At 43.3% G+C, this 24,247-nt stretch overlaps 1 protein-coding gene across 9 annotated transcripts in view; it reads right to left on the bottom strand.

Moving 5' to 3' along the window:
- Positions 1-1,027: 1,027 nt before the first annotated feature.
- The window catches only part of Sh3kbp1 (SH3 domain containing kinase binding protein 1), a 346,384-nt gene continuing 323,164 nt past the window's right edge, over positions 1,028-24,247 (bottom strand). For 4 of the 9 annotated variants that reach the window (XM_021152667.2, XM_029473428.1, XM_021152674.2 and 1 more), the window contains 5 exons: positions 18,722-18,831; positions 15,137-15,265; positions 10,628-10,896; positions 5,477-5,540; positions 1,028-4,363 (listed from right to left, as the gene is read on the bottom strand). In XM_021152667.2, the coding sequence (XP_021008326.1) occupies positions 4,322-4,363; positions 5,477-5,540; positions 10,628-10,896; positions 15,137-15,265; positions 18,722-18,831 (614 nt within the window). In that variant the 3' untranslated portion in view covers positions 1,028-4,321. The remainder of the gene's footprint in view (positions 4,364-5,476; positions 5,541-10,627; positions 10,897-15,136; positions 15,266-18,721; positions 18,832-24,247) is intronic. The other 5 variants (XM_029473429.1, XM_029473430.1, XM_029473431.1 and 2 more) reach the window with 2 other exon arrangements.

Here is a 24,247-nt window from a genome sequence, read left to right as displayed (position 1 = left end):
TATGTAATGGATGATCTGAGAGTTAATAATTAAGAATGGAATATAAGAACTTGTGTTCACCTAGGTCAGGATTATCAAGGAAATTGATAGTAGCTGGTAAATTGCTGTCACTGAAACCACTGTACCTTGTGAAGTTATTTGATAAATTCTGGTACTGTGGAAAAACAGTTCTGGGGGGAAAAAACCCTCACTCATCCAAAACTAGATTTACAACCACATTTACATTGTTCTATGATGTGGTTGAAATACTCCTCACTGGGCATGCTCACTGAATCCTCATCCCCGAGTACTTGGGAGGCAGAAGAACTACTGCTGCAAGTTTGAGGGAGAGCTTGCCTTAAAGAAAATAAATACATACCACCCTTTGCTGTGAATTCCAAATTTACAAGTGAACGTATAGAGCTATGGCTGTTCACAAGAATGGTCTGTCCCCATGGCCACTGCAATTTCAGATCAAGTAAAAGATACAAATAAAAATCTTCTCAAGGAGAGAAAGTACCCAAGGAGCTAAAGGGAACTGCAACTCTATAGGTGGAACAACAATATGAACTAACCAGTACCCCAGAACTCGTGTCTCTAGATGCATATGTAGCAGAAGATGGCCTAGTCGGCCATCACTGGAAAGAGAGGCCCATTGGTCATGCAAACTTTATATGCCCCAGTACAGGGGAACGCCAGGGCCAAAAAGTGGGAGTGGGTGGGTAGGGAGTGTGTGTGGGGGAGGGTCTGGGGGACTTTTGGGATAGCATTTGAAGTGTAAATGAAGAAAATACCTAATAAAATATTGGAAAAAGAAAAAAATCTTCTCAAGGAACTGCACCTTCTCCATGGGTGGTGGTCCACTCCAGGAACCACCTCAAATCCATAGCTAGCTTGAAAACAAAGCCTTGTGAGCCAGGGAGAGAAGTCAAGCATGGTAGGTAGGTAAGGCTCATCTCCTTAAGTGATTTGATCTTCCTTAACAGTCCTTATATGGCTGACATTTATTTCTGGATCAGAAAGAGTTTTGTTTTGTTTTTTCCGAGGCCCTGCCCAGCTAGGTTCAGGAACATTATCTCTGTCACTCTGCCAAGTCCTGAGCACCCAACTTTCTCTCCATCAGATGCTACAATCAGCCATGCTGAACACCCTGTCACTCAGAAATGTGTTGTTTTGTTCCAGTTCTCATTTGTACAGAAGCAAAGGGAAATGCTTTCATCAGGCCCTCTTAGTGCGGAAACATCTTGACATTAGTTTGTACAAAAATAACTCAAGGACTAAAACCTAATCTGATGAAAAAAAGAGAGAGAGAAAGAGACTATGATGACCTCGGGTTATAATACAAAAGTCTTTATGGAAACTGGGGGTTATTTTTATACAAACCATGGCAACTATGGGCAATAAATTGTACACCCTGCAGCTGATCATAAAGGAGCTGCTTGTGAAAGGAAATCAAACCACACCATTACTAACCACAGACACATGTGATGAGAGGCCCAGGATGTTCTTATTGGAAAAAATGGATCGTGTACTTGAATGTGCCTTGAGGGCTGTGTACAAATAAAAATGGCTTTACACAATTATTCCAATAATGATAATTTAATGGTTTTCACACTAAAAAAAGAATTTGTACCTAACTAGCATTTTAAGCTTCGATAGGAATGTAAAATCGAACAATTTTAAAAATCAAATTCACAGGCACAGATTTTAATGGATTACTTCCTGTCTTCTAAGGATATTTCTGACAAATTGTGTAAAATAGAGAAAAGGGGTTTGTGTTCCAAGATACCATTCCTCTTGGACTGTGACAACTTTGAACAAAAATATTTTCACAAAATTTCATTTTAATTCATCTTCTTTTACAAAGCACATTACATATTTCTAAATACAACTTTAGAAAATGAAGCAAAAAAAAAATCCTCCATAGTATTCCTGGCTGAGTCCATGCTGAATGCAAAGGAATTCTAATTTTTCAAAAGTGGATAGGGTATTTCCAAGCTTTTTAATATTCTTGATAGGTCCATTTAGTCAAGAGTAAAGATGGTGGCTGTTTGGCTCATCCAGTTCTGTGATGTACAATCTTCTTGCTGGTTAGCCCAAGGGATAGTAATAAAGCTAGACGTACCAGCTTATTTCTCTATAATTACTTTCTCTGTGTCTTTCTCTCTGTGTGTCTCAGTCTCTCCATTTATATTTCTCCCTCCCCATCTCTCTAACCCTAATGCCTCTCTTAGGGGAAGATATCAGCGCTCTACATTCCCTGTTACCATCACCCAATGAGGATGCTCTAATCTCTCAATTTCATTGTTAATGATCTTACTCGGTATAAACGTCCTATATCATCATTATGGATTTTCTTGACAAATAAATGAGAAATTAAGACATCAAGAATCCAGTCCTCACTGTTGTAATAAGTGGTAGGAAATGTCTGAAGGCTTCACGTGTAATGCAGAAAGGCTTAGGCCCAGTGAAGGGAAACAGGAACCCTTTATATCGCTCAGAGAAACGATGTACTCCTGCCCCAAGCACACTGAGACCATGGCTGCTGAAAAGGCAAATATCTTCATATATTGGAATGAAGAATAATTTCTTTATACATTCCCTTCCTTTAATTGTGTCCCCACCCCTGAAGGTTAGGACCCTAGGCCTCTGTAAATCCTTAGAAGGAAGTGACAGCTTCGAGCAGGAAGGACAAGTATGCAAGTTAGAACAAGGCATGGGGATGGAGACAGGAAGAAAAAGGAAGAGACATTTATTAGTTATATTTTCAGTGATGAATCATGGGAAGTTTTTGCATCATTCCTTCAGTGTCATTAATTCTCATTCTTTGTGGTAGTGAAAATCTATGTATGTTTAGTAGTTTCACTATAAAATGCAGGAAATAGACAAAGCAGCAGTTTAGAAACACATCACACACATATTTGGGGGATCATTAAGGGACCACCCCTCCACCTCTACCCCATCAACAATCTTGCAGTACAGAATGCCCTCCCCCCCATTTTCAGCTAAAGATAAGAAAACAGTTACATAGTCTAAGGCCGAACTGTTCATGTACTATAAAGAGAAAGCAGACAAGCAAACATCAGTTTCATTGGGAAAGAAAAAGCATTTCCATAAGTGCAGGAAAGGTCCAATAGCTACATTTCCACGAGACCCTCCTCCCATTCTTCTAGATCCGAGGAGGGGGTTACAAGTGAGCAAGGCAAACAACACTGTGAATACAATTTAAACAATAACACGCACGCGCGCGCACACAGACACACACACACACACACACACACACACACACACACACACGCACAACCCAGTGCAGGAAATAATCCAATTCCCCCCCTGTTTTCACTTGCATTTTATTTTTTATTTATTTTTGCTTTAATAATGCATATTCTGTTCACGCAATAGGTGTAAAAGGCAGGAAGCAGGGGTTTAACTTGGCTGATGATAAAACAATCAAGCTGGAATGACATTTCTAGTTTCGTGAACAACCTCAAAGCAGGAGAAACTGAAAAGTCACAGCTGGTACCAAAGAGCAGGCCAGACTTCACAGCGGGTCTCCTCTAAGGACCTTTGGCTAGGGTGAGAGAAGCTGTGAAGACAGCGGCCTCTAGTGGACAGGGAGAAGTGGCTGATTTTTATTTATTTGGAATCATGGTAGCTGCATCACAAAAGCTCCAATCAAGAGGGTGGTAGAAAGAAGGCACAGATCATTGCAAATACCAGATTTTTTCTTTCTCTTTTTGCAAATATACCGTCATATATAAGCTAAAATTTCTCTTAAGAGTGGTGGGGGTTGGCTGGCAGGGAAAGGGACAAGTTAGACCTCAAATTGCATATGTAATAGAATCCTAAAGGGGAATACAAAGCCAGGCGGCGTTTGTTCCATCTGCAGCAAGTGAGTGAGACACTTGCTTCTGACTAGGTTAGCACAAACACTAGGGGCATCTGTGACAAAACACGATTTAAAAAAAAACCATAAAATTATAAAGCCTATAAATGAATAATCTGAAATTACATTTTGTTAATGGAAAATATCATCAAAATAGTACTACTATGGACTAAACTGCCTGAGTTTTCATTTCTCGGGAGATCTCAAGGTAGAAAAATCCTTTAGCACAATTGGCTATAAATCACAACCACTGCAAGACCCAGGTCAACACCATGGGAAAGAGTCTCCTCTTGGATGGAATTTGTGTTGTGCTATTAAGACTTTTGTGCTAAACGTTCACACAGGGACATGATGAATCAAACCTCTAATTTTTTGGCACAAGATGATTTTGACTGGGGCAGAATATCTGAGTCTTGGACACAGGATGAATAATGTGATGTCTCAATTATCAAGTAATCACTTTGATTGAAGAGCTTTCTTTATGTCGTTCACTTCCATCTATACAGAGGGGGGAAAAAGTAGCAAATATAGACATTGTGAAATGGCTGCATTTAGAGAAGCTGAAAGATAATATACCTTTACCAATGCAAAGAAAAGACTCACGCTGACAATTTGAGCAGTGAAACTGTCAAAATGACATCTGACTGAAGAATTGATAACAATGCCAAAAACAAAATAAACATAAAGACAGGCACATAGGTATAGTACCCTGACAAGTGGTGTGCCTAGTCATTCCCAGATTCCTAGGCTCCCAAGTTTATGAGAAGCATCAATGATTCTAGATTCCTTGCCAGAGGACAGGGCAGGCAAATAGGACCATCTGGGTCTGATAAAAGGCAGCTTTGAGTGACCCCAAAAGGTGGGTGTCCACAGTCCCACCAGGACTTTGAACCATTTCTATCCTCTTTTTAAGTAGGTTGGGTCCAAACTGAATAGACAGTAAAAGTTAGTCTTTGGTCATCTGGAGTGATCCCCCACAAGATCTCCATCAGCAGCTCGAGGTGGGGAACAGAGCTTAGATGGCTTGGAAGAAACAACGAGGCCTTTGGGGAAAAGTAAAAAGTTGAGATGAAACACCAGTGTGTATATCTGTGGTCCCTGGAGGGACCACATGATGGAACTCAGCAGCAGCAGCAGCAGCAGTCTCCTGCATGCCATGTCCTCTGGTACTTCATATAGATGAGGCATCCTGTATCATCATCCTAAAAACTAACTGGAGGGGATGCTTCACAGTAGATGTGCTTAAAATAAATAAAGCCTAACTGAGTATGCTGATTCATCTCTTCCTTCCCTGGAACCTTTTGGAGCTCAGGTAAGGACAGAATATAACGATTCTGAGACATTCTTGTGGCAGCAATCATTTTTTTTTTCATTGTTTCCCCTCTTTTCAGACAGGATGTCACTTGGTAGCTCAGGCTGCTATGCACATCTCTTGATAGCCCAGGTTTGTCTGGATCCTGTGATCCTCCTTCCTCAACCTCCCCAGGGCTGGAATTTAAAAGCCTGAGGCACCATGCCCAACAGCGATCATTTCTTTTCAACCTGAAGCCCTGACTTTGCCTCCATTCCCAACTGAACCCAGGCCTCATGGACGAGCGCTGAGGGACCTACCTGCAACCGGAGCCGGATCTTTTTCTCTTCATCCAATTCTGACAGTAACTGCTTAATCTCACGTCTGAAAAGCAAATGCCAATGGAATCAAATCAAAGCCCAGAGTTTCCCAATGAGAGATAAGAAAGTCTTGTATCAATATGAAATCCATCTGACCTTTTTCCAAAGAGAGTATGGACCAAACATAATTTATTTCCTCCTCCTCCTCCTCCTCCTCCTCCCCTCTCTCTCTCTCTTCCTCTCTCCTTCCCTCTCCCTCTCTATGCATGCATAATGTGGGAGGGGAAAGCATGCAGTCTACATTGTGTAAAGGTTAGAGAACAACTTTAGTAGAGCTGGTTCTCCTTCCACCTTTACATGGGTTCCTGTGATGGAACTTGTGTTATCCCTGGTTTGCACTGTTGGGTGGTTTGCTGGTTGATTAAGTTTTGGTCACCTTCATACAAGACAGAGTCATGTGCAAAGAACTTTAATTGAGAAAATGCCACCATTAGATTGGCCTGTGGGCAAAGTCTGTGGAGTGCTTTTGATTAATGATTGATGTGGGCCCAGCCCCAGCCCACTGCGCATGCACGCTGCTGCCCCTGCCCCATAACAGGCTGAGCAAGTCACAGGGAGCAAGCCAGTAAGCAACAGTCTATGCTTTCTGCCTTAGTTTCTGACTCCAAATTCCTGCCTTGATTTCTCTTGACGATAGTCTGTAACCTATAACCCAAACAAACCTTTGTCCTAAGTTAGATTTTGCCATGGTCTTTATTACAGCAAGAGAAAGCTACCTAAAATAGGTGGTGGCAAGCTCCTTTACCCACTGAACCATGTCACCACACCCAAACACACTTTGCACTATGACGTCTTAAGATTTCTTTTGGACAGAAAAGTCTGCCATTATTTGGGAAGGAGCCACCAAAATATGTAGCTTTCAACTGTTAGGTCTGGAGATGCCCTAGTATGATCTAGGTTAAACTTCTTCCAATAGGAGAAGATAGGGAAACTAAGGCACAGCGTGGTGGCCTGGTTTCCCAAATAATGAGAGTCAAAGCACTGAGGCTCATATTCTGTCATCTTTCCTCTAACTTCTTTTTTATAACAGGACACTGGGTGCTTATAGAAAATTTTCATTGTAGACTTTTTTGTGTGTTTTTTTCCATGTTCATGGGTATGTGCAAGTCCTTGTATGTGCATTTTCATGTAGAGGCCATAGGTTGATAATATCAAGTCACTCTCAATTTCTTTCTACCTTATTGTTTGAGGCAGGTTCTCACTGAACCTGATGCTTGCTGATTCGGGTAAACTGCCTGACCAGTGAAGACCTGAGATCCTCATTAATGCCTCTGCAGTGCTGGAATTACAGATACTTTAGATGTGGATGCTTGAGATTTGAACTCAGGTCTTCATGTTTGTGTAGTAAGTACTTTCGTACTGAGCCATCTCCCTAGACCCATTACAGAAATTTTTACCACTCTCTCTATACTTCATTTTTATACAGAACTTAACTTAAGAACAAGCCACTGGTATGTTTTCAGTAATTTTCACAAAATCTTACAGACTGACACTACCTTAAGATAGACTAACTGGACCTTAAACACATGAGTTAACAGTATAGCAATGAAGTCTGAAAGAAGACAAACATAGGACTGACAGCCTAATGCATTTTCCAACTTGAAATAATAAAGTTGATTGTAGCTACTTATTCTGAAAAGCTGGGGCTCTGCTCTTTGGACTGGTCTAAGATCTGCATTTCTTTTGTTGGGAGGTATTAGACATGTGTACATTTGTGAAATGAAACAACAACAACAGACAGAAGGCTTCAGAAACAGCATGGTGAATACAGAACCAGCAAGTGCACACTAGTTCAAGTACAGATGAACCCAGTGATGGTCCTCTATACTTGAGACTGTCCTAGCACTGCTGTCGACACTGGTTATCTGAGACTGGCGAGCAGTGATTTAGCATAGTCATTTCAGCTCACATTGCACATCCATATCTGTGTGGCTACACTTACGGCTTAGAAAAGCCATCAACACTGAAGTCCTAAACCAGCACCCAACCCCCAGGAAAACTTGGCAGGCATGGCCTTAAGTGGGCTGTGGTCTAGGAAAAGCAAGTCAGTTGGGGAAGATGGTGTAAAGAAAGCCACTATGTCTTGAGCTAGGGAATATGGGTATCTGTCTACAGGGGAAAAAAGGGAGATGGGGAAGTTGGGAGGGGGGGAATTCAAGGCAGAGCAGGGTGGTGAGCCTGCCTCTGAAAGCAAGGCACATTGGAGGAGGAGGACAGACATGGATTAAATGCTACAGGGAAAGTGACAACAGGGGAGAAGGTAGAAGACTGGAGGGAACTCACTGACCTTGGGCAGGATGGCCAGGCTAAGGAAGGCTATGAGACACAAGGATTTGAAGAGGTGATTAACATCCTGAGTTACTGATTAAATAAGATGCTGGCTGGGAGAGGAGTGTTGTGGCCAATTACAGGCTTTAAGGCACAGCTGCCTATGGACTCAGAGACAAGGTCAGGCTATCAGAGTTGTGGGTAGCTTCCAGCCTGCTTTGCACCCTCAACCCCCCTCCCAAGTGTAAAGTTCTAAAGACCTGAATCTAGGCAAGTCAGGTCCTGTCCAGAAGGCTGGATGTCATGGAATCATGGAGTCGCTGTCTTGGCAAATGACATGTGCTCAACTGGATAGAGATGGCCTTTGGTTACCCAAACCCATTGGTTCTAGAGCTATACAAGAACCAGGAAATTTAAGGAGTTTGGGGGAGCCTGGGTGACCCAAGGAAACGCTTTCTAATGTCGTTTCACCAGTTCTGCATATTTATGTGATGAATCTCTTCCAGTCAGGAAGTGACTTGAAGAAGCCAAATTTTTCCCATTGCCTATCCTGAGTGAAACAGAACCTGCCTACACCTACACTGTTCAAAGTTAGTTCCTTGGAACCATTTTCCTAGAACACGTTAAAGAGTTCTGTGGTTACATGCATTTGCAAAACTGCATATATTGTCTTCTCTATCCTCTCAATGTGAGGTGAAGACTTCAAAAAGTCCTTCAGAGGATAAACTAACTTTGCTTAACCCAATTGTTCATCAAGGTGTCTGACTACAAAATACATCAGGGCCCTCCATCCTTAAGAGAGGCAAATGTCAGTCAATAGCAGCTCCAGAACCCCTCCCCCAGGCTGCAGGATTTTGGCCATAGCTCTCACCATCACCCCCTATGCACCTTCTGAACCAAGGTGGCCAGGAGCCCAGGGAGGCAATGACCCACCAAGCTGTTCAGTTGCTTATGAGCTGCCTGCTATCCTCTCTGCCAAAGTTCCCTGCTCCCGGTCATTCTAGGTCAGTTTTCAAAATGCTCATGAAATGCTTCCCTGAGAAGTATCTCAAGATTCTTTCCAGAAGGAGCTCTCAATTCATAGTCTCTGACCCTCAGTTTCTTTAAGTGCTGCCTGCTGCTAATCCTTCTACCAGCTTTCTCACAGTAAGGAGCATCCCAGGCAATCCGGAGGCAGGATATTTTATTTTTGTTCACAGGCTTTTCTTCTCATTCAAGTGCTCCCTGAGGATAAGAGATGTGAAAGTATGTATGTGGGCACGCATGAGGAAAGACCCCTGAGTCTCATGATGAAGACATCTTTCTGACAGCGAAATCTTGGGTTTAAAGATTCCCTACATCTTCTGCCTATGTTACAGCCCCTTGATGCAAGCCAGTTGTTTTATCTGTCATCTAAATTAAGAAGCTCTATTTTTCCCCATCACTAGAGATAAAGTTAGTGATATAGATGGTGCTAGAGAGGTGGTTCACAGGTTAAGAGTGCATATTGCTCTTCCAGAGGATGTGAGTTCTAATTCTAGTAGCCATGTTGGATGGTTCACAGCCATCTCTAATTCCAGTCCTAGGGGACAGTCCACCTCTAGACTCTCTGTGGTCCCTATACACAAGTGCACGATGCCTCCTCCCTGAAACACGCACGTAACTGAAAGCAAAATCAAATGGATTTATATATGTACTGGTATTGTTTTGGCTGTTGAATGTTCCCTGAGAGTTCATAGGTTAAAGGCCTGTGATACTGAGTTGTTGTCACACCTGAGAAGTTGTGAACTTTTAGATTATTAGGTATATAAAGGATATTATGACACCTACCACTTGCTGTCACCTTTTTGCTTCCTAGCTACCATAAGGTGAGGAGTTCTCCCCTTAACATGTTCCTTGCCATGATATGCTGCTCCAGCCTAAATGCTCAATTTCCATGAACTGAAAACCATGAACCCACATACCCACTCCCTTTTCAATTTTGCTTTTCTTTTGTATGTATGTTGGTATGCATGTATATGTGTGTAGCATGTACATGCTTGGCACCCATATAGGCCAGAAGAGGAAAATCAATCCCTTGAAATTGGAGTTATACACAATTGTGAGCTGCTATGTGGGTACTGGGAAATGAACCCCTAGTTCTCTAGAAGAGAAGCAAGTGATCATAACCCTCTGAGCTCTCTCTCTAGCTCTGAGCCTTCCCTTACTAAAAGTTGATTTTCTCAAAATTCTGCCACAGTGATGAAAATCTGGTGAGGTAGCTAAGCAGGTGAAGGTACTTGTTGCTAAGCCTGATGACCTGAGTTCAATCTCTGAGACCTAACGTTGTGGGAGGACAGAACCAACTCCTGAAAGCTATCCTCTGCCCTCTATTCCCTACACACACACACACACACACACACACACACACACACACACACAAACACACACATACACTAACTAAATGTAATTGGAAACGTTTTTAAGAAGCTGATTAACATAGAAATAATATATATTTCTATGGATTTTTATTTTCTTTTTAGAAGTCTTCTGAGACTCTCCTTGCAACTGACTCACCACTGAATATTCTGTGCTCTTTGGCACACCGTAGGCTGAATAAACACACACACACACACACACACACACACACGTCCCTGGCTTGGATGGCAGGGATGTTATCAGACACCTGTGAAAAGGGAAGGCAGAGAGGCTTCCGAGCCAGGGATGTGTAGTCCATACCTACTTCCAGCACTTCTGCCACTGTCAATGGGAAGGCCTAGCCCACCCTCTGGGCAGAGTGAGACCCAAGCTTTCAGAACTAGGCCATGGTTACCCAATGGAGAGCCACCTAGAAACAGCACTCACTTCTGCTGGTCCTTCATGGTCTCAATGATGGTCCTCAGCTCACGGACTTGCATCTTAAGCTCCTCGATAGCAGCCTGGCTGCTCACTGCTGGCTCCATCTTTGGCTTTCCTTCTGTGCTGAACAGAGATGGAGAACTGGCTCTCTGTCCAGCGGTTCCCAAAGAGGATGACATGGGTGAGGATGCCACTGAAGAGAGAGAAGCTGGCCCACTGCTGGCAGCTGCCATGGTCCCTGGCTTGGGTGGCAGGGATGTCTTGTTATCAGACACCTGTGAAAAGGGAAGGCGGAGAGGCTTCAGAGCCTGGGATCTGTGCAGGGATTGCCTCCCTGTCCTGGGAAGTCAAACCTTCCTTTTATACCCAACCCCACACCTGTCTCCACACACTCTAATCATTTATTCCCTCATTCATAAGCCATGTACAGCCAACTTGGTCCAGACAGACCACTGCCCAAGGGCTACCTGTATATATTTTCAATTTTATCTTCTTTCTAGACAAGACAATCCCAGATTGGTTTCATATACACAGAGATACAAAACTGCTTGGCAGGCTCTACAAACCCTGAAGTAAGCAAGACATAGGCATGGTACTTCAGTCCTTAGAACTCACTGGGGGCAGTGGAGACAGACAAGCAATACACTGTGGCACAGGAGGAAGACTGGACAAGAGGAAGGAAGCATAGAGAGCCTCAGAAACACATCTAAGCATCCACATTCCAGGATAGAAGAAGCAAGCAGCCAATGGTCCCTCTTTTCAGAGGGAAGAGACTATAGAAGAAAAGAAGGTGGACGAAGGAGGAGGGGAGGAGAGGGCCTAGACAATGGCCTAGAGACCAGAAAGGAAAACACAGTGGGAATCAGATAAAGGGAGGAGGAGAGAGTAAGGCTGGCAGTGAGAAGAGAAGGGGCGGGTTCAAATGGCTGCACACCCTGCTCATGGCTGCTGTGGGGTAGAAAGGCTGGAGAGTTGGCAGGCCTGGATCTAGACAGAACTTCTGAGACTCTGACACAATGCACACTAGAAACAGGTGGTGACCTAGAATGAAGACTATTTTGAGAGATGTGGGTAAAGGCAGGTTCAGCTAACAAAGGCCATTAGGTATCACTCCTGGGACTGGAGTGGGGACTGGGTAAGGTTAATGGCATCCCTGCCTTCATAGATCACACTACCCACTGTCAGGGAGATGAGGCCTGGACAGACTAGCGAGAGAGGTGAGGAGAGGGAGAGAGACAGAGAGAGAGAGAGAGAGAGAGAGAGAGAGAGAGAGAGAGAGAGAGAGATGCAGGGACATAGGAGTGGAGGGAAGAAATGAGTAAAGGTGGTACCTTTCATTGAGGAGGGCCCAGATAATTGTTTTGGTTTTGAATTTTAGGAATCAGAGAGATAGCTGAGAGGGTATACCTAGTAGGTAGAGCAAGTAACTCATATAATAAGATTGGCTAAAGGAAATGGAAGTCATGGGTGTGGGTCAGAGAGAGGCGAAGATGCCCAGGGTAGAAGCTGGGGAATTCTAAATCAATGAGGCAAGAAGAGAAGGGAGAGAGCGCTTGACAATTGAGAAGTAGTGAGAGAAAGAATGAAGAAAGAGCAGTGGAAGGGCTGAGCTGACGGAAATTCCCAGAGGAAAAGAACGTCTGGATAAGTGTGTCAGCAGGGTTGAGAGGAAAACAGAACCCATTTGGTAGTACAACTATGGAGACAGTGACCCAAAGATGAGAGACCAGTTGATGAATGGGCACTGAGAGATATGGCTGGTAAACTGAAGATTCTTTCCACAGATGTGGGTGAGGTCGGGCTATGGAGGAGCGTGCGTGCAAATGCATGCAACAGCTTCACGAGGAGATAGGAGGGGAAGAAGATGAGTGAGATCCCGGGCTGTGTGAGATGTTAGGGGAGATGGACAGGTGAAGATGGAGAGGTGGGAAAGGCCTGATGGAGAGGTGTGGTGAGGAAGACAGGAACACACAGGCTGGGAATCAGCCTTGGGTGAGAGGGACTACAAGTGCCTGGCAGACCCAGAGAAGAAACACTAGCAAGGGAAAGTGAGTGGATAGGCGAGTATGGAAAAGGCAAAGCAGCGGGCTAGGACTTTGGGAGCAGAGGAGGTGAGTGAGAGGGTGGAGACCGAGGCTGGTGGTGAAGCTTGGCCCAGCAACCATGGGATTTCCTCCAGCAGCAGACGCTCAGCCGGCCATCCCAGGGAAAGCGCCAAGAAGGGGTTCAGCTGGCACAGCAGCGAGGAGGTAGAGTCTAGATTCAGGCTGTGCTAGAGGCAGAGACTGGGCAGAGCATGCCAAAAACAGATGGGCCATCATTCCTAGTCTCGCTGTTAGCCTTTTCTCTGCCAAGTTACCATTGAGGAAAAGCACTCTCTGCTGCCAGGGAGAGTACTCCGCCAGCCGGGGCTTTGTTGTTACTCCGAGTTACAGTATGGGGGGGTGGGGGAAAGAACTGACAGTTACAGAGCTGTGGCTGCACCATGGACATCAGCTTGCAGAGTAAACTGATCAGCTGGCACACACATTGAATGAAGCAGGAAACTGAGGCCTAGAGGGCAAACCCCCTGAGTCTTGGAACTAATAAGCAGCCGAACTGACATTCAGTTGGATCCTCAGCCCAGCACTGTGACTGTGGCTGATGGAGCTCAAATATCTGTGCTCTTCTCTTGTTTTCTTTGCTGCTTATATTATAGACTCCAGGACTCCCGTCTTCTTCCGTTTCCCTTCCTCTCTTACCTCTCATGAGCCACCAGTGCCCATAATACAGGCTTCAGGATACTTCTTAGATCTATAGTTCTTTCACCATTTTCTGCCTGATGGGCTCTCAGACTAGCCCACTGCAGTTAACAAGTATGCTTTTAGTCCCTCACACAGTCTAGGTCACCACAGTCCTTGATCAAATTAGTTCACGTGGAATTTCCTGAAGGAGTGAAATATACAGCCTGACAACTCCAGGGAACTGAAATAGGCTAATGGAATAGAGCCGTGCCGATCAGAAACTTGAAAAGTCACTATCAGCCAGTAGGTGTCACTGTAGAGACACCATTGAGATAACAGAGAACAGGAAACTGAAGTTATGCCTATGGTCATCGGAAAACTAAACAATGAAACTGGCCTGAATCCAATTTCAGTAAACAGAATCCTTTGAAAAGGAAGACTGCCTTGGCTTTGTGGGTAATTAAAATTGATCTGTTTTATAGGATCATGTTCTGCTTACTGTATCAGATTTTCAAGAAAATCCACAATGCAAACTCTCAAACCTCTGAGGAGAAAAATCCCATCCAACCTTTGATTTCTTTGTGCTGATGACTGCTTCAAATGACTACTGTTTTTGTGCTTCTAGACATTAAAATATTGCTAACATTCCAAGAAAACAATCCGACCTGACGATTTTCTTAGGAGAAGAAGATGGAATTTAAAAGTCGTCATTTATTTCTAGGAAGTTCTGAGAGCGCATAAGAGGCTTCCTCTACAAAGCTGCATGCAGTGGCTGAACAATGCTCTTTTGTGGTGGGACTCTCACCCAGGGCCTTGCACACACTAGGCAACTATTCTTTCACTGAGACAAACTTCTGCTGGTCACCCGCTTCTCTCCCTTGGTCTCTCTGTCTCTACCCTCTAGTCCTTGCATGGGTATGTCTCTCGGTGTCTCTTTCTTTCTTGAGATGGAGACTATTCATTTACTATGCTATCTAGGCTCAAATTCCCCAAATCAAGTGATTGCTCCCACTTCAACCTCCTGAGCAGGTGGGACGGTGGGTGCTTGCTAGCACAACAATGTTTTCTTTGTTTCTCGGAAACAAGTAACTTAAATCAGCTTTACCATTTCCTGGGCACTGAGTGAAATTAAAATGCTTTAGAGGATAAATTTGCTCTAGAGCATGAATCCAAGTCAACTTTTCCTTAAGAGATAATGTAAGTATAAAATTAAATATATATATATTTAATTTTTTAATTATATATATATAAATAAATATATATATATATATATATATAATTTTTTGCCAGTTTTGAATATAAAAGACAAGACCTATGAGCAGAGAGCACAACATGTAATGTAGTCTATCTGAAGGCTTTTTTTTTTTTTTTACAAATGTGACAGGATGAAGAATGCTGACTATAAGTGAAACTAGAAAATAAACACCTGTATGCACAACTCCAAGACTCTGCAGCATGTTTTAGGAATTCTGTGTTTGTTTGTTTGTTTGTTTTGGTTTTTCGAGACAGGGTTTCTCTGTATAGCCCTGGCTGTCCTGGAACTCACTCTGTAGACCAGGCTGGCCTCGAACTCAGAAATCGCCTGCCTCTGCCTCCCAAGTGCTGGGATTAAAGGCGTGCACCACCACTGCCCGGTTTGTCTTAGGAATTCTGATGACTGCAGTAATCACTGTCACTAAAGATTGACAAGCATCCATCCCCTTTGTCTGTTTATCTGTCTTGCTTGGTTTCTAACCCATTGTTAGTACACCCATGGAAGGGCAGGGACACTTCACCCTGGCTCGTCACTCACTTGGGATATGGTAACAGTCTTGGAAGTCTTCTTTGACACGTCTATTCCTCTGTGCGCAAGCGAAATGTGTTCCTCTTTATCTTCTTCGGGACTTGGGGAGTCAAAGATATCGGGGCTTGAAAGGGAAGACTGGATAAAGCCAAAAGAAAATGCCTTCGTCAGAATCATACCTTAGCTGACACAGCTTTGTTTATGTGATGCTGTTAGCTTCTCAAGGCACTCATCATTTCTATTTGATCTGTCTCTAAAACCCTGTGAGGCAGAAAGTATGCTGTTATCTTCTTATAACAGATAACCATATGGCTACCTAGCAGCAGGACTTGGACCAAGCCAGAAGAAGCAAAACTAGGAGCTGCTCCTGATGCCCATCAATCACTTTAACCATGTAACCATCTGTTGTATAGCTTTTCCTAGTCTCTCTATTCTCCAAACATTTGTTACTGTGTACCTTAACATGTGATAAGTTGTCCCAGCTCTTTGAGGGCTAGCAGTGTGGTAGGAAATAGCCCATGGCCAATAGGAGACTGCCTCATATCCTCTTCTCCTTCACCCTCCTCTGGATCCTTCCTATTCCTTGACCCTACACGTGGTACACATACACGTCCCTTGAAGGATGCATCTGAGAGGGGGCCATTTCTGGAGGCAGGGGATCAAGAGTAAAGTGCATAGCCCTACTCACTAGCATACGCTCATTTCTCCTTTGGTATTTGCTACTAATCCCTGCCCTCATTATTATGGACAGTAAACACCCATTCTGGTGTGTATTTGCTAAGGTATATTTATTTATAGAAAGGCAGTACCATTGGGTAAAATGTGGTTCGACACCCCTGCCCTTTCTGCCTCACGGTGAAATCACTATAAAGACCCAAAAACTAAATGGGGAGCAAGTCAGCAGAATTCTCTTGGTCACAAGTAATTCCTTTGCTACAATGTTTCAAGTTTAGAACAAAACAAATGAAATCAAGAGTTCCTGTTGCAAGGATTCTTTATAAAATAAAGAGTCTTCTAGAAATACATTGCAGCAAGCTCAAATTCAGTTTTGCTTTCTACCCTGAGGTAATAAATGGTTCTAATGGTAATAAAGAATTACCATTTGAAAATGAAAAATTATGCTCACAAATATTTTTTCTTCCTTTTATCCTGCTTACTAAGACAGAAACTTAAAAAAATGGGGAGGGATTTTTAAGTCAAGGTTTTGTTTCGAAAGGTCTTATTTGTTAATCTCCACTTAATCTGAAAATCCAATTACCAAAAAAAATATGGCCTCTCACACCAAGCATTCTTATTAATATAGGCTTACCTACTCAACCAGGATGCAATACACAGATCCTTTCAAGATTTAAAAAGCTTCCTTCTATACAATGCATGTTGCATGAGCTTGCCCTTTAGGGTTTATAAACATAACCAGATCCAATTAGTAAGAAAGCACCCAGGCCAGGGAACCATAACTAGTGTTTCTTCAATGATTCCCCCACTAGCCTTTGAGGAGTATCCTTATCCACTAATCCCATTTGTTATGGAAACCCCACAGGTGCTACTTTTAAGAGTGAAGAAGAAATTCCGAGTGTACATCCAAATGGGGGATGGATAAGAATGAGAGACAAAAATCTGCACACTATACATCATTAAAACACCAAGGTTTTAAGTCCAAATAAAATCACTCTCCATAAGATGTTAGGCTTTAAGTCACCAAAAGAAGCTTCTCATTACCATGTGTATCCCTGGCACCTGGCACAGTGCCCTGGCCTCAGGAGACAGATGTCTATGAATATGTGTGGACCAAGAAATTAAACAACTTGTATAGCCTAAAAGTAGGGTGGAGATGAGCTACCATTACTTGGTCTCCAAAATACACAAATCTCTCAACACAGGCTATCTGAACAAAAGGGGAATAATTTGAACCACTTAATATTTAGTTCTGGAAAGACACAAGGCTCCCTATACCTTAAAAGATTGATGAAACCTAAGAAGGAAAACAAAAATGATGAAGGGTTTATAGAGAAGACACAAGTAGTAGAATTGACTAGTAGGAATGCAAACATGCCAAGAAGCAGCTGGATAGGCTGGGTGTATATGTGAAGGCTGGGGTGGTAGAGCCAACACAGGAGAAATAAAAGAAGGCAAGTTGCCACAGAATTCTAAAAGAGTTTAAGGAGGCCACTTCTTCAAGTCTTCATCTCAAAAAAAAAAAAAAAAAGTATCAATTCAAAGTTAGGTGTGGTTCATACAAGGAAGAAAAATAGGACAATTCAAGCTATGCTTCCAGACTCATTAGATGGGAGAGCTCGAAGGGAGTGGCATCCCCGCTCCCCACTCCGCCCCCCCCCGCCCCCCATGATAAAAGCACAGGTGAGACTAGTGATGAGGTGGAAAGAGAAACAACCCAAGAAATCTGCAAATGGTTAAATCCCTTGGTATATCTGGATGGAGATTATAAGGCCATAGAACTGTAAAGGACAAAGCAACGTGACAGACAGACTGATAGATGATCGGTAGACAGATGAATACATGCACACTGCTTGTGGAGGAGAAACGACCTCGTGGAGGGGACCTCTGCAACTAAGGGTAACAGCAAAACAATGCACTTCCCAATGGCCCACATTTAGAAAACTTGCACCTAACAACATTAAGTTTTGCTGTTTTTTTCCCCCTCATACATTCATGTCAGTATGGCTTATAACAACAACTTGAAATCATCATCAAAACCCAATAATAGTCCAATCACTAGATAAACTCTCATATCCTCACACTGTAGCATAGTAGGCAGTCATTGAATATGTTGAGAATTGGTAATGACTTGGGAGAATGCTATGCAGTTAATCCAAAACCATGTGTATTGCATGATCCCAGTTTTGAAAAAAAAAAAATCAAAGGTTCAGAAAAGTGAAGGATATACAGCAAGATGTTACAGTGGTTCTTTCTTCTTGTGGCAGAACTACAGAAAATTTGCCTTCTTCCTTCTGTATCACACTGCTCAAGTTTGACACAACGAATATAGCAGGTTTGTAATGAAAAGTTATTTAAAACTATCCAAATAAAAACAACCATTTGTGGGTTATCACTGAGTGTTCTCAGTGGTCTCGCCTATAAACCATGTATTTTATACGAGTAAATACAACCTCCTGGAGGTCTGCATGGGTTTCTCTGTAGGCATGCTGATAATGGGGTTTGGATAGATATAGGTCACTTATATAGGGAAATAGGGATCTCACAGTGCATAATGGCAGATCTTTATTGAGTAAAGCTTTATCTTTTTAATAGACCAAACAAGGCTCGGTCTCTTTTTCTATATTTTGTTTACCAATTTCATTTCACGTTTAAACAAGAACTGGTTTAGAAGGAGACAGAAGGAAAGTGGGAAACAGGGAGTGCCGCCTTGCTGGCAGAAACACAAAGAGCAAACAGAAAGTGATACTGCTTGATTCGAAAGGATTCTCCCAGTATTTTTAGCTGGCAGTTTATCTGGTGGCTTCCTCCCTTCCCCTCTTCTGGGTGTCTCCCATCATCTGCTTGCAGAAGAGTCCTTAGCCAGAATCTCCAGTCCTTTTTTGCCTTTCAGCTGTAGAGAAGTAAAGAGACACTTACAGATGTGAGCGACTGGGATGGAGGCCGTCTCCCTGTAGCTTTTGGTCTGCTTGTGGTTGGGTGGCTGAGTTTCTCAGTAGATGATATCACAGAGTCAAAACCTTCTAAGTCTAAAACAAAATGAAACAGGTTTTGAAAAAGAAAGGAAGAAAGACAAAGAAAGGGTTCTTATAGTATGATATACATGCTTCTTTCCCTTAATAAGCATCCTGTCAATCTAGAGTATGCTTTGTCTTTTACAAAGGCCATTAATACCCTTGGGTCATTCAATAAAGGACTAGAATGGAACACAATAACCATTTTCTCTCATCTTAGCGAGCTTAGTATGCTAGCAAGCAAGAGAAAAACAGCTCTTGCCATTTTCCCTTCAACAGTCACATTCATAAATCTTTCAAAAGGTACAGAACAGGAATTAAAGGAGGATTCTTCTCTCTTTCACAAATCTAACCATTTTAGTAGACAGAACAGTCTTGAAGTCTCAACACAAAAGATAGTTACCGCAAGGTGTAACAGCCATGGCCATGTGAATGCTAGTTGCTGTTGATTCTAAAAGATAAGATGTCAGAGCTGCCTTATCTGTTTGGACTACAGTGGTTAGGCCATCAGGTGTCACCCCGTTAGACAAAGCTCCAAGGCAAGGGGATCAGGCTCAGATAACTCACTGAGTCCAACTCTGTCCTATTTCCAGAATCATCATTCGGTGGTGACATTATTGTCAGCAATCATCTATCTGTCCATCCATCCATTCATTCCACACTTAAACATCTGAAATATACCACATTTTATTAAAAAGTAAGCTATGGCCTCTATACCACTGGGCTTCTCTGCAGCACTGAGCAGCACTGAACAGCACTGGCCTGTGCAGCACTGGGATTCTTGGCAAGAACTATCACTCTGGACAACTGTTATTGAACAACTTCTCTGTGCCACACAGAGTAAAAGTTGCTAAGATGACACCAGCAAATGTGCTTATATTGTAGTGATGGACATCAGATAAATGGAAGTCACATATGTCCTCATATCTCAGGAGGAAAGCCTCTGCCTTTACTTTGACAGTCAGTAAGTGATCAGGGCAAAGGGTCCTGGTATTGTATAGCCTTCAGGGATTTCCAAACCAAGTGTGATAGAAATAAGAGGCTCGGAGGAATGAGCAGCGGGAAGGGACTGAGGACCATTATTGCCTCGATGAGAGCCACACCTTCAGGGATCATAAAGAGAGAACTAAGCAGCAGAGCTTTGAGGCCACAGTCAGGAGCCCATCAGCATCTGGCACCTGAGAGGAGCTCATAAAAGGTCTTACTTCTCCAGCTGACTCAGCAGGGAACCAGGAGGATAAGGGAAGACACAGATGTGCACTGCTGGAACATATTTGTCCAGAGGTGGCTGACTGGGGCTTTTCCTTTAGATGATAATATGATTATCTTAACAGGTTCCTCTCTGGGCACTACCACAGGACTTAATACTACAATGTTTGTGTTGTCTGAAATAGAAATTCCCTATTACACTGCTGTATTGATGTGAAAAAAAAAAGCCATTATGTGACATTAACATATCAAATCATCTTTTTAAAATCCGTTTTTCTCCAGAAACAAAAGTAATACACATTTCACACAGGTTTTTATATGAAAGCAAAAAGAAAGTCAATGATAATCTCACCACATTGAGACAACCAGTTAGTATTTCAGTATATTTTCCTCCAGGCTTTTTGAAAATAAGACATTATAACTCATGTTATACATCATATTGTACTCTGCTTATTTCATTTAGCCTTGGATGTCATGTCTCTAAACATTCTTCATACTTTATATAATCTTTGGTGGTGCTGCAATTCATCACTTATTCTATTTCCTACTGTTGGATAATTTGTCTTCAAATCCTTCCTCCTCCTATTTGTTACTATTATAGAAAAACTCCACACAAACATCCCCAGTATGTGCTCCATGGGCAATGCTTTCAGCAGGTTAGCCAAGAAGATGTTGGGCTGCTCTGGAAAAAGGGAATGGGGCCTCAGACAGGGTAGTTTGCTGGTGGTGAGAGCTGGCTGGGGAGGGCAGAAGGCACAGTGAAGGACAGAGGAAGCCTCAGCGAGCAAAGCAAGGAAAAAAACCAGAGGAGCAGATGCTGAGTAGACAGCAAGGAGAGGGAGTGGAAGAGAAGGTTGTTGAAAGGTCCAAGGAACAAGCCATTGCCAAGGGCCCTGGCTGGGAGCTCCGGGGGGGACTGAGCTGCCCAATGTGTATCATCACCTTGTCCAGGAAACCAAAACAAGCTCTGGAGGCAAAACCTGAGCAGGGTGAAGTGATTAAAGAACAATTAAAGGCCAATTGACTCCAGTTCTCTGCTGGATAGCTGGAGCTGATTCCTGTAGACAATTCTTTTATCAGAAGTGGGGAGCAGGAAGAAGAGGAGAGAGAGATCACAGAAGGAGATAGAGAAAATGGGTAGGGAGAGCAAAAGAGAGTGTGGGGGAGGGGTGGACATAGATACACATGGAGACCAAGAAGATGTTGCCTTCTACCTTATTTCTTGAGAGAGGGTCTCTCGCTAAACCTAGAGATCACAGATTCAGCTAGTCTGGCAGGCTAACTGAGGCTCCTGTTTCTATCTCCCATACTGCGCTGTTCCAGGGGATTCCCTGGGAGTACACAGCCTGCCAAGGCAAGTTGTACGGAGTAAATGTCATCAGTAAAGTGGCTCCTCTAGCACCTGGTGAAGGAGTGTTAGCCTGACAAGCAAAAAGCTACAGAGATGTTGAAGCTCTTGCCAAAAGCATTCGGTTACAGGCTCAAATAGTTGACAACAGATCAGACAGACACCCTTCGGGCTGGAAACAAGAGGTGGAGGGAGGTTCAGTGATGCAGCATGCAGAATGCAATAGGAGAGGGGTGCTGGAACTACAAGCCGAAGATGGGCCACCTTGGGCTCACCATGGGATGGACATAGCATACAGATACAACTAAGTTCACACCAGGAAAAGGAGTCTATTTCCATTGCAGGTGCTTGAGGCCATGATAGATAGTTCATGCTAAGAAACTAACTCATCCCTTCATAGACGGAGGGATTTGAGAGAGTCAATAGGCCCCTGCCCCAAGATTCTCACTCTGCCCGCATGCACCTCCTAGCCCACTGTATGGGATTCTGCCCTAATAACATATGACCTCCTATCTGGAAGAACTAGAGTATGTACAGAGCAAAAGATTAATCAAGGAGGGCTCCACCTACACAACTATAGAGGGTGAAATATTTTGGCAGCATGGCATCTGTAGGATCATCATGCTTCTAGAAGTAACCCCTCATCCATGCTGTATAAGGCCAACAAACCTATTGGCCCCCAAGTTGGATGCTATCAAGAATCATACTCCACTCTGCCTTTGGTGTCCTATCTGAGAGAGGGTATTTTTTTTTCCCCATCTTTCCCAGGGATAAGTTCATGTAGCAGGCTCTGATGGTCTTAGAATGACTTGGAAACATGGCGTCCACTGCCTCTGTTTGGACTGTGAGATGCAGGAAAGCAGGACCTTGTCATCAACGTTTACCTCATTCCTAGGGTGGGGGAGGGACACGCTTGGTATTCTGTTGCACTAAGAAGGAGCAAATGAATGAATTAACTATCTCAAGGAACACTCCTACTCGAGAGGTAGCTCCTAGTGGGCTGCAGCGTGGCAGCTGCAGGGCAGAAGGCAGCATTGTGTGTCATGGCAGCAGTGAAGGAGCTTGGCCAGCTCCCTTAGCTCTATTGGCTGAGGTTTGTACTAAAAAGACCTAGGCATGCTGGAGCCTAGCCATGCACAGCAAGCATCTCCATGACAGATGGCCAAGAAGTCTGCCTCGTTTATGTCACTCATCAGTAAGAAGGGTCAGAGTCCCTCATGGAGAGCCACTTTTAGCCCTCTTAATGCACATTTCAGCCAAGTTTCATTTTCTACAGTTTTATCTTATAAAGAACATTCTTATGAATACTAATGGAACCAAACTACCACAAAGGAAGATATCCCAAAGATGAAGCTACTTGCTGCAAAGGGAACCTCAGGTTATCTTCGTGTGTTTCCACAGAGTGAAAATTGCCACATACTTCTGCTTTCTAATAGGGAAGGGGACACACTCTTTAATATTGTCACGTAAATTCTCAGTGGCCTAGGGTATGCTCCTCATGACTGTGGCCAGGGTAGCTGTGATTAAGGAAAAATTTCCATGACTAACTCATTGTGGTGTGAAGAAAATGTCCCAATTTTCATGGCGGTTTTGAAGTGAATCAGGCTGAAACATGATATGTGCTTTCTCAGCCTAGCTGGGAAATTTTTCCTCCAAATGAAAAAGGGTTTAAATGCCCATAAGCTAGTCCAAAACGATTAAGCTGGCTAGCACTGAGGTTAGTTTTTTTTTTTTTTCCTTTCTTTTTAAGTTTCATAAGGGTAAGAGGCTCTTGGCTTTTGAGACAACTGGAAGAGGAACCCTCTGTGGATGATTCATATTGGACACGATGGAGTCAGCTTGGCAAGGGCTGAGCCTTTTTGTGGCACCAGGAACTGCCCATTTTCCATGAACTTCAGTCATGCCCTATTTAGCTCAATTAGAACATGGAGCCTCATATTCCATGGATGAGAGGAATGGTCCCAGTGACCACAGGTGACCTAAAAGCACATCCACTGGAAAACAGGAAAAATAGCCAAAAGTTGGAGACAGGTCAGCTGTTACTAACGAAGCTGTGCAGCCCATACATGGGCTCTGTTTATTCACTACTGCGGCTGCTCAAGTTGCTCCCCACTTGACAATGGGGGTCTGCTAAGGTTTAAAGTGCCATCTCCTGGTATCTTTAGAAGCCATCCTATCTGCATATCCCTCACTTACCATTAAAGGCTGCTGGAACTCTGACCTGGAATCCTGGTAAATGCATCTTTCACTTTAAGTCCTCTGCCATTCCACATATTGCCACCAGAGAAAAATGTGCAAAGGGCCTGAGATTATCTGCCTGGCTCCCTCCTTCTGTGTTGTAGAGGCTCAATACCAATGACTTGGTCCCTTTTTAATTGGTCAGACAGCCTCAAGGCCTGGATTAGCTGCTCTCTCCCACTTGTACATGACTCCCTTCTCAGTATTTAGCACCCTGAATTGACTTTCCATGTTGACTTTTGTGCCTTTTATCTGTTTTCCCAGGCCTCACATCATTCCTGGCTTGTGAATAAGCGTTCAATAAATGGTTGTTTAACTGTTTGACAAACAACCTTGATAGCTGTGCTTTCTAGAGAGAGAAGGGAAGGGTAGAGGAAAGACAGAAAGGAAGAAAGAAAGGGAGGAGGAAGGGGAGGGGACAGGGAAGAAGAATAACAATGCATTATTTGGGCCTTCAGCTTCACGGGGTTATTCTTCCATAATGTGAGGGAGAGGTTATGTGGTTATACCACACAGGAGGAATTTTGTTTTTAGATGCTATTAATGAAGGTATAGGATTTGAGGACAGGGACCTAAGAACAAGGCTGGCAGTCTAAACTCCCTTCCTTGATTTTGCAAGGCTTAGACGGGGAAATG

Source organism: Mus caroli, chromosome X, assembly GCF_900094665.2.
Source record: "Mus caroli chromosome X, CAROLI_EIJ_v1.1, whole genome shotgun sequence".
Lineage (NCBI taxonomy): Eukaryota > Metazoa > Chordata > Mammalia > Rodentia > Muridae > Mus > Mus caroli.
This window is presented reverse-complemented; position numbering and strand designations above follow the sequence as displayed.